Here is an 11,485-nt window from a genome sequence, read left to right as displayed (position 1 = left end):
TCGGTATAGAAATATTTTATTATATGTTCAAATGCACAGTGTCCATTCTGATGTTTACCAGCTGAATACAATCCTTGCCTAAAACCATTATCAAGAATATAAAAAACATGACACATTTTGGAATAGGAATATCTACCATGAGATTTGGGGAATTAAGAGACAAAAATGAATTATTACAGAAACCCTGGTAAAAACTTATTCTATGGTTTAATTTCATTTGATATCTACAATTGTCACTTGGAACTGAAAATCCTCCTCATCAGGTTGCCTAATGCCCCCTTCACATCCTTATTCCTAAGGGTGTAGATGAAGGGGTTGAGCGTAGGAGTCACCACTCCATAGAAGAGAGCCATGAACTTGGGCTGGTCCCTTGAGATGGATGAGGGGGGCTGGAGGTACATGCTAATGGCTGGGCCATAAAATAAAAAAACAACTATGAGGTGTGAGGAACATGTCCCAAAGGCCTTTCTCCTTCCCTCTGAAGATTTCATCTTAAATACAGCATGTCCAATACAAGCATAGGAAGCAAGAATTAAGCACAGAGGAACAGCTAACATAAAAATGCACACCACTGAGAGTGTGAGCTCATTAGCAGTCTTCTCACCGCAGGCAGCCTTTATCAGGACAGGAATCTCACACACCAAGTGGTCCAGTTTATTGAGGCCACAGAGTGGCAACTGTAATGTCACAGAAGCCTCTGAGACAGCATAGGTCACTCCGCTCAGCCACACGATGGATACTAATAGGAGGCAGAGGCGCTGATTCATGATGAGGGTGTAGTGGAGAGGCCTGCAGATGGCCACATAGCGATCCAAGGACATAAGGGCCAAGAGCAGACATTCTGTTCCCCCCATTATGTGAAAGAAATAAAGCTGGACTGCACACCCCATATAGCTGATGGTCTTCTTAGAACTTCCCAGGTTAAATAGCATCTGTGGGACAATGCTTGTGGTATAACACATGTCCAGAAAGGAGAGGTTGGTGAGAAAGAAATACATGGGACTGTGGAGATGGGGGTCTAACTTAGACACCAGGATGATGGAGATATTTCCAATCATGGCCATAGGGTATGTTATGAGAAGAATAATGAATAGAGGAAGCTCTAGCCAAGGGCGCTCAGCAAAGCCTAATAGAATAAACTCTTCAGGGTGGCTTTCGTTAATTAGTCCCATCATCTTTCATTTGTATCACCATCCTAAAATATGGAGATGATAAGGGATATTGAAAGAGTTATGAGCAAAGATAAAACATAACTATGCATTGATCGTTTACTCATAGAAGGTGGAGGGTATAACTTGATGGTGACAAGGTAGCCTATTTCTCTTCAGGACACTACAAATTAAAAGCAACCACCTCACTAGTAACCTAAACTTTATGAAACTGAATGTCCTCTTCCATATAGTAAAGATAATGACAATTATCTCCTGGGTTGTGATGAGGATTAAATGAAAGGTAGATGGGAATGCACTTTGTAAACTCCAAAGCAGTGCTTTTGTAACTTCTACTTAAATAAAAATCTGAGAGAAGGCTGCTAAAATGTAGATTATTGATTCCTGACTCCCAATATAAGCATGGAATGGGTGCCAGGAATCAGATGGTTTATTTGTAGAAACAGTGTTGCAAATCATTATTGAAATGTCAAGAAGAGTAAATGTATTGAGCTGGCAATTGTAGAAGAAGAGAGGTCCTGGAGCTAAAAAATTCATGTATATTTTCTTGTCTGGCCGCTACTAGTTATTGAATAGTTATGTGGTCTCTACAGGGAGAGAGAGAGAAAGAAGACTTTAGTACTAAACGAATATATCATAGTTATGTGGAATTGAGCAAGAAGCTTAGATACTTTTATATTCATTTTCCTCAAGTATAAATTGAGAGTTGAGCTAGAGGACATTGGTTTACATGCCCAAGAATCTGTTTTTGCATGTAATTCTTCAAATTTCAGGCATTTGATCTTTCATATTAAAGGTTAGCCAAATTATCCATTTTATAGGGCTTATTATTCTGTTTTATGCAAGAGTTAGGACAGTTATCAGTGATCTCCTGATTGTTTATATTTGCAAATATATTTATAATTCCAGGAAACTGCTGTCAGAATAGTAGTCTTATTTCAGTTCAGACTCAGAAACTTAGTCAAGTGAAGAGATTATTTTACATTTTCAGAACATGTTTCAGCTAAAAAAGGCACATTGAGATAAGAAAATTAACCAACTAAGGTATCATTTTTAGAAAGCTTAATTGGATAATGAGGTTTTTTTGTTAATAGTGCTCTTTCCTTTTAGTGTTGGCTTGGAAATGAAATCCATACTCTTCAGTAACATGGGGATATTCAGATGGGAAATTAATGTAAGTCATCCCAGGGAGAAAACTCTGAGTTACTCTGCCAGTCATTATTTTTTAAAGGGTCACAGATTGCATTTGTAGGGTTAAAAGCACCGTTTACACATTCTCTTATCATTAAATCCTCAAAGCCACCCTTTGTGTGGGCACACAAAACTAATGAGATCTAAGATGTGAAACTGCCCTCTGATTATTCACTGTCCTGGGCCAACACTGTGCATAACAGTAATAGAACAATAGCAATAATTGCAGCTAATCCTTAATGAGCCCTTGTGTGGCCAATGCTGCAGTAAGGTTTCACCATGCATTACATCATTTGGCGCTCACCCCAAAACCCTATGCTACAGGAATTTTTAATATTCCTACATTCAGGATATCGTTAATCATTGAATCTCATAGTCTGTTAATACTAGGGAGGTGCTAAAAATTAAAAAGTAATCACTGCCGCAGATGAGGCAATGAGGCAAGGAGATTCTATATATTCAGAATTATAATATTCCGGAGACAGCATCTGTAATCTTGAGATGTTTCCTGTATGCATGTTGTCTCTGACACCCTAATTTGACTTTGAAATTATTCAAGATAAATGAGCACACTGAATGTATAACAAGCCTTGGGGTAACTGAAAACTTCATGTTGTAGATGGGGTATGAAATAAACTATGGTATGAATAAATTTGATTGTTAAAATAAACATTCTAAAAATTCCAATGTACCCACATTATTAAATACCTGCAGTATAAAAAAATCTATTGCTTATTAATTTGATACTTTTATCTTTTTCCTTCATAATTTTCAATAATGGTCTGTTCTTCAATCTATTAAAAATTAATTTTAGATACGACTCTTCAGGAATTATTCCATAATTAATTCTAATGTCAATATTCACTGAAATATGCTTTCATAAATTTTATTAAATTTGTATTAGTTGGGAGTTTGTTCATGTTATTCACCTTGTCAGGTGTAGCTTTGTCAATGGTGATCATCCTAGAGCTTCCTTCATTACACTGAAATCTTTCCAACATGAGGAATTTCTCTAGTTATTTTCTTAGAGACACCACAGCTAAGGTAGCCTAATCAATATGATTTACTCTTGTACTATTTTAAATCTCTAAATTCTATCCTTAGATTTTTTCCCAGGTCCATTTTCATGATTATTTCATTACTTTTAGCTCTTGTATCTACCACCTCCTTTGGACCTACTGATTTTGCATCAGTATTTTGCTACATAGGAATACATTTATCCACAGCTATTTAACATCAAATCCATGGTTCCAGTCCTTTTGACACATTCTTTACTTCCCCACTTAGATTTTCTTTCTCGTGTATCTTGTTCATACATCTTTTTCATCACACACAGTATTTTAGTTGTATTTAAAGCACTTTATAGCTTTATGTATAGTAAAAAAATCCTATGAAGAAATAAAAGTTATGTTATCTGACACCAAACATCTGGATGAAACACATGGATAAGCCAATACATCAAATTTTGACCATACATTAAAAAAGTTCATGTGGGTCAATTAGGACTTCATATTTCATTCAGGTATTTGATACCTGTCAGATACAGTGTTAATTGAAATTGAAATGCATTTAAGGATGATTTAAGTGAAAAAGAGGTTGGTTTAAGTGACAGAGTGAACAAGAGGACAAAAGATCAAATGAGAAAAAGATGTTAATATGTTGCAAATAGAAAGCTACTTGCTTTCTACACCCACTGAGCTCTGCATTTTCAATGTTTAGAAAGAACTTCCTGAAATGAAATACTCCTTGTTTTTATATGCACATTGAAACCTTTTCTGAAATGCATGAAATGCATGACAGTTTTAGAAAAATGTCTTTTTACTCACCTATTTTGAGAAATATCATTCAATGAAAAGCAGTCATGAAGGAAAACATTTGAATTTTTTAAAACGATCAGAGAAGGGAAAACTATGTACGCAAATGAATATCTAACAATTAGCTTTAGACTAAGAGTTTTTTAGTTGATGCAAGTGCACCAAAGACAGAAAAGCACAGGTTAGGAGGTAATAGTAGATAATACCAAACATGCTTTGCTAATGTGTTATTTGTATTTTATTCTTGAGACCTCTTGGGCATTGTTTTCAAACAGGCCATTTATTCTTATCCCAGTTGCATTAGTAGAGAAAGTCCTTGGCACAGAGCTCAGTGAGTAATGCTATTTATGTTCAATTAGTTACCTACTGCACTGAGGATTATAGTAAGTGTCCTCTGTTGTTTTGTTTAGAAATAAATGAGTTAATTCCCATATAAAAACTGCATCCTATTTTAAAAAAAGACACACTTAGAGCAGAGCTAATTTGAAGTAAGTCATTTGCAGGATCTTAAATGTGAGTTCCTTGAATATCTTTCTTCATTTATTCTTAGAATTCCTCATGTAATATTCAATTATCTGTAGTCACAACAAAAAAGGGGCAAAGAGACAAGTTGGAAAGGGAAGGAAAAAACATTTCATCAACAAAAATTTGATCTCTACAAAGAGAAAGCTAACAGGTGGAGATAAAAGATACAGGAAAATAAATCATTGGTATTTGTTCTGATTATGTAGGTAAACTATCAATCATTAGTATAGTATACCCTGATAATTATTAAATAGTGTTAAAAAAAAAGTATATCACTAATAATTATTAAATAGTGTTAAAAGGAAATTTTTTTGAAATGGATATTGGGGAAATGGAGGGAAGACCAGGCTGTTATCTAATCTCATTAGTGCTCAGAGTAGAAAATTGTAAGAAAGGGATAAGTTTAGTTTTCACATAGAGACAGCATGGAATAAGGGAAATGGAGGCAAAACCAGTTTAAACAAGCCCCGTGATAAAGAGAAGAAAGAATCTGCCAGCCCCTTATATGGAAAAGTAACCATGGTTACTGAAATGTAAAGAAATATGAGGTAAAATCAGAGGTGGGAACTCACAGCAAAAAGAAAAAAATTTTTTTTAAACTAAATAAACTCTGGGATAGGCTGATCAGTTCAAAATCTCAATAATGAGCTAGTTGGCTCTCTGGAATTGGCTGTACAAATTAAAATCTCAAAAGATGAATTAGTTAGTGTTCTTGGATAGGCTGTAACCTCTGTAGTACCCAGTCAATGGGGAAACAGGGGAGGGACTTGTGAATTAGGAGTAGAAGATTTAAAGATCGCCATTCTCTTCCTCCGGTGCGCCAGCCTGCCACATGTTTGGCTGGACGCCCTATCTTGCAAGATTGTAAATAAATTCTTTTCTCCTCCAGAACCGAGTGAGCATTTATTCCCTTACAGGTACCGCTTTATTTCCGACAAAAATCAATACAAAAGCGTCTCTAAAAGGTGTTGATATAAAGGTAAACACAAGAACAAAAAACATTAATCTTCCTAAATAATACAATAATTCCAGAAAAAGAGAGGAAGCAAAGAAAAGTCATAATATAGTGAGAGACTGATGAATTAAATATTAAAGCACCATATGACTAAACTAAATCAAAGCATATCAGTTGGATCAATAAACAAAAATGGGCCTAATTCATTGATTAAAAGGAAAAAAAATTTCAGATTAGTTAACAAAGCAAAATCCAACTCTATGCTTATTTAAGGGACACAGGTTAAAAAAAAAAAGATTCAGAATCATTAAAAACAAAAAGAAGGGCAAAGATTTCCCAGGCACATTTAATAAAAATAAAGGATGAGTCACGATATTGATATTTGACAAAGGAGAATTAAGACCAATAAGTCTTAAAGGGAATAAAGATAGATTTTTTACAATGCAAAAGCATAATATGCTCAAAGTAGGTATAATGGCTTTCAATATCTATGCCTTGTTCAAACATTGATATCCTTCAAAATCTGAGACAAAGGAGACATAGATAAAAATATATTACTAATAGATTTTAACATATCTCTCTCTATCAAAGATGAGTCAACTTAAACAAATTTAGTAAGGCTAAACAGAATCAGTAATGTAAATTATATACTGCCTGTAAGACAGTTAAGCCCTAAAGAAAAACCTCAATAAATCCCCTCAAAATAGAAATGATACAAATAGCATTCTCAAACCACTATCCAGTAAATGTAGACTATAATAAAAAATGAAAGAAACAAAATTTAATTAACTCTTGGTACGAAAGGGAAGCACTAAATGAAACTGCAGGGTTTGGTAAGATAAAAATATGATAAAGTAATAAAAACATGACATATTGAAATTTATGGAATATATAAAAATCTGTTTTCAGAAGAGCATTCATAACTTTAAAATACTTCTCTCAATAAAATTATTAATATTTAAATATGCATTCTACTGAAAAAGTTAGAAAAAAATTAAATGAAAGAAAACAAAGACTGATACAGAAAAAAAACAAAAATGAATAGTTTTTTGAAACAATATTAGGAAAACAGACTAACCATCAGCTAACAATTTTAAGTGGTAGAAAGCACAAATACACAAAAAGAAAGATACAAATAAGAAATAACTACCAAATTAGCAAATACTAAAAAACAGTAAAAGACTCTTTTGTAAATATTTTAAGAAAATATAATGTATAACAATTCACCCCAGTGAAATAAAGTTCAAGCAGACCAAATTCCATACAAGAAATAATAAAATCTATCAGAGCCCCCTGCACATGTTTTCCAAAATTTTAAAGAGTAGATGATGTCAATGGTATTTACATTATTTCAGAGCACAGAAAAAGAAAGAAGATCTCCAGGTCAGTTTTACAAAGGGAGGATAGCATGCGAAAAACCTGCAAAAAAACTGAACAACAACAACAAAACCAAAGTGAGATCAATCTCATAAATACACAAAACTCTTAAACAGAGCATTAGCAAACAGATCCAATAGGACATTACAAATAACACATCACGACTACAAGCAAAGTGTTTACTCCAGAAATGCAATGGCGGCTCATTACTAGGCAATCTATTAATATAATCCAACATCTGTCTCCATAGATATCAAGGCTTTTGACAAAATTCAATTTCTACCCATGCTAAAAAGTCTCAATAAAATGGGAATTAAATGAATCATCCTTTATCAGTCTGTGTTTGGACAGGCAAACCGCGCCATTTTAAGTATGACAGGAATAGTGGTTAATATAGAAATTAGGGTTTACACAAATGTGGGAGGACATAAGGGAGTGAAGGCCCAAGTGGGAGAATAGGAGGGACAGTGACTTATCCACTGCATTCTGGAGCACTGGAGGGGAGCAAAGGAAGGGTCTTCCACAAAGAGCTTCATTTAGTTGCTACAGGTTCCCGAGAACAATGGCTTCCACTACAAGCTGCCGTCCAAATCCCGCAGGATTTCCTTTCATTGATAAATCCTAATTTACAGTGACCAGGAAACAAGAATCAGAGAAATGTAGTTCCTAGCCTGCATTTGTTGTGTAATGGAAACAATTCAGCACACTCCCTTACAAATAAATTCATTTCTCATGTTGTCATGTCTTTTCCTGAACATTAAAATCCCATTAATTTAAAAAAGTTGGTGTCTGGTTACTTTAATACCTGGTTGACCTATGTGTTTGTTTCTATTATATTTTAAGCTCTTCATCCTGTCTCTTCCATACTTGGTCCTTTTGGATTGAATGACAGTCAATTTATATCATTTTAAATGTTCTGAGTATTGTTACCCTTCTCTAGAGAGAATTTACTTTTGCTTTTGGCAGGTAGAGACAAGTCACTTTAATTTCCAATGTGATGCAGCTGACACATACATTGTTGGTAGGAGTGTGAAATGATACAGCCACCATGGAATGGTGTTGGTGGTTTCTTAAAAAGTTAAATGTACTTCTGCCTTCTGACCAACCATTCAACTCTTAAGTAATTACTCAAGAGAAATGAAAACATTTGCTCAAATGAAGACTTGTACTTGACTATTCATAACAGCTTCATTCTAAATAGCGAAAAACTATGAAGCAACACAAATATATGCCAACAGGTGAAACAGATAAATTGTGAAACACATAAACTGTAGTATATCTATATAAATGGTACACTATTACTTTCATTAGGAACAAATTACTGATACAAGCAATATTATGGATGACTCTCAGAATCTTTTTGCTGAGTGAAAAAAGCCAGATCCAAAATTTACTGACTGTACAGTTCTATTTATATAAAATTTGAGAAAATGGAAACTAATTTAGGGTGACAAAAAGAAGATCAGTAGTTGCCTGAGTGAGGTTGGAGAGCATGATGGACTGTGTGCTGGTTTGAAGCTGTTATGTACCCCAGAAAAGGCCATGTTCTTTTAATCCATTCCTGTGGGTGTAGATCTCTTGGAGGTGGGACCTTTTGGTTAGGCTATTTCAGTTGAGATGTGACCCATCTCATTTAAGATGGGTCTTAATCCTTTTACTGGAGTCCTTTATGAGAGGATAAAGGACACAGAAAAAGCCCGGAGAGCTTGGAGAGAAACACACAGAGAAGTCTGGAGAGAAAAAGCCCCTGGAGGAGCTGAGAGATGAAGCCACTGAAGCCAGAAGCTGAAAGCAACAAAACCCAGGGGAGAAACACCAGCAGACGCCAGCCATGTGCCTTCCCATGAGACAGAGGTGTCCCAAATGCCAGCAGCCTTTCTTCAGAGAAGGTATCCCCCTGTTGATGCCTTAATTTGGACATTCACAGCCTTAGAACTGTAAATTTGTAAGCTAATAAATCCCCATTGTAAAAGCCAACCCATTTCTGGTATATTGCATTCCAGCACACTTTAGCAAACTGAAACAGACTGCAAAGAGACCTGAAGAATTTTGGAGGGAGTGATGGAAATATTCTCTCTCTCGATTGTGGTGCTGGTTTCATGGTTATATACAACTGCAGAAACTTATTGAATTATACAATTTAAATTGATATAGTTTTTTTTTTTTTTTTTACATTAATTATGCCTCAATAAATTTGATAGTAAAATCTGGGTTTCAGTCTATGTGAGGTCTGGTCTCTATCCAGTTTAACTTTCCTCCTAGACTGCAGCTCTTCTGGTATCCCAGTGGAAAGTCATGGATATTTACAAGGGTCCTGATTTCCAATATTTGCCTCCCCAGTACTGTGAGACATTGGAAACCCTGCTTCTTAGCAATCATTTTCTGTTCTTCTCCATGGCCGATGCATAAAAATGGACAAATATGTTGAAATTTTAAGTGGTGATACACAGCAGGCTCAGTTCTCTGTGCTTCACTTTTATGTGGAATTTTAACTCCTCAAGTCTAACTTCTTTGGTAGTCCTAAACTCCAATTTTTGTCCACTTAAGCTTGTCTGACTGCCATAATTCCTGCTCAGCTTTTTTTTTTCTTAGATGCCAGTCTCTGCCTAATTTATCAACATCTTTGTCATGAACTCCTTATGAATTGACAAATTCCCTGAAGGGAAACATGATTTGAAAAATTGGCTTCTCTTCACCTTGGCTCCCTTTTCTCTGGAATCTTGGCTTCTTAAGTCCTGGCTGCCTTGGTTTCTCTCTGATTCCTATAAATGTATTTTTAAAAATATTATATAGCTTTTTTGGTTGTTCTCTGTTTTGTGCTTTATACAGATTTTCTAGATTCTCTTAGTGAGAAGACTAGTCTGATATTGGCTAATCTGTTATCCAAAGTGCCTCTTTGGAACTATTTAAGATATCTCCTTCATCTTAAGAATTCTGGAATTTCACTGGACATGTTCCTCTGTTAACTGTGCTTTAACTTGATGGGTCATTAATTTGTAAACCAGAGTAATTATTTTTTACTCAGGAATTTTTTTCCTAGTCTTTACTTAATCATTCCTCCTTCTATTTCTTTTTACGTATTTTCCACATTTGGTTTTGTGTCTATTCTTTAAAAGCTTGTGTTTTCTCAGAGAATGTACACAGCTTTCTTGTTTTTGTTTTTGTTTGTTGTGAAATATTTCTCATATTTTTTTCCTAGACTGATTCATTTGTCAAGAGTAACTATTCTGTTGTCAGTTTCTTTGTGGTATATTTTCCTTCTAGAAAAACATTAAAAAAATTTACTGCATATAAATAAGAGTTTCATTCCCGAATGAAGTACTTATCTGGCTCTGATATCACATTTGCTCCCAAGGAAATCACTGTAAGGGAAATCACAGACAAGCCCTCACCTAGCCCCACCTCCTTTTCTATTGTGTGCCATTCTACAGCCTGGGGGAGACGTTAAGTCTAATGAAAAGGCCCAGCCAGACATTAAACCCAGAAATCAAGAACAAGCAGTCCAAGATGCTGATAGAACAGGAATTCTCAGTGGCAGGTCCCCTCCCACCCAGGTGGATAAACCCCAAACACAAACAGTATAGATTGGTCTCTCTTTTCTGGCATGAAGTGGGGGTTGCAGAGCTACTATCTGTGGACCAAGACCTGGAGCAGGTTTTGGCCACCCTGGGAGATGGGCTGTGATGGGACTTCTTCCCCTGCTCTTTTAGACTCTGTGCTGTGTAAGTGACAAGGAAATTATTTGCTCTCTCTGGACTCTTTATTCAGTGCAAGTAATAAAGGAATCATTTGCTGAATATTTCTGTTGTGTCCTGAACCTGGGCTCCCATGATGCACAGTTGCAGCAACTCACTCCCCAACCCCGCTTCTGGATGTTAACTTGGTGTTGCTGCATTTGTCTTAGCATTTGCTAATAGTTGTGAGTTTTATTCCTTCTGCTTAGGGCTTTATATATTTTCTTTCTAAACTTGGAGCATCTAGAGTTCTTCATACTTGTGGCAAGAGCTATCACTTATTCTTGCTTTGGGCTATACTTTTCTATATTAATTAGATCCATCTGACTTCTACCTCTAACATCTCTCTCAAAACATTTGCTCTTTGATGGCCCTCACTAATTCTGGATACATATTGAAATTATGTGAGGAGATTTTTCAAAATAGTTTTCTGGACCCAAATTCTCAAGATTTTGATACAGAAGTTCTGCAGCAGAGTTTACTGTATGGTTTTAAAAAGCATGGTAGGGGTTCTGATGTACATCAAGGATGAGCAGCAGTCCTTTAACAAGTTAGACCAGGCACAAAAGATTTGGCTAAACTTGTGAAGTTATCACATGGAGATAATTTTCAAACATGCATTTTAGAAATATCTTTCAATATGTTTGCTGAAAAATCAATTTATATAGGATATTTTGAGGGTATGTTGAGTTCTGGTAAATGTTTTTTAAAAAATGTTCT

General features: G+C 35.4%; 1 protein-coding gene across 1 annotated transcript; it reads right to left on the bottom strand.

Moving 5' to 3' along the window:
• Positions 1-233: 233 nt before the first annotated feature.
• Positions 234-1,172, bottom strand: LOC119540147 (olfactory receptor 2B11-like). The gene has a single exon (XM_037844199.1). It carries the CDS (start codon positions 1,170-1,172, stop codon positions 234-236), a length of 939 nt encoding a protein of 312 aa, XP_037700127.1.
• Between the last annotated feature and the right edge of the window lie 10,313 nt (positions 1,173-11,485).

Source organism: Choloepus didactylus, chromosome 7 (genome assembly GCF_015220235.1).
Source record: "Choloepus didactylus isolate mChoDid1 chromosome 7, mChoDid1.pri, whole genome shotgun sequence".
Classification (NCBI taxonomy): domain Eukaryota; kingdom Metazoa; phylum Chordata; class Mammalia; order Pilosa; family Megalonychidae; genus Choloepus; species Choloepus didactylus.
The sequence above is the reverse complement of the archived record's forward strand: the minus strand, read 5'-3'. Positions and strand labels throughout refer to the sequence as shown.

What these genes read in the sequence shown, in the direction of transcription:
- LOC119540147 (XM_037844199.1), bottom strand. Translation starts at nt 1,172, where the DNA reads ATGGGACTAATTAACGAAAGCCACCCTGAAGAGTTTATTCTATTAGGC.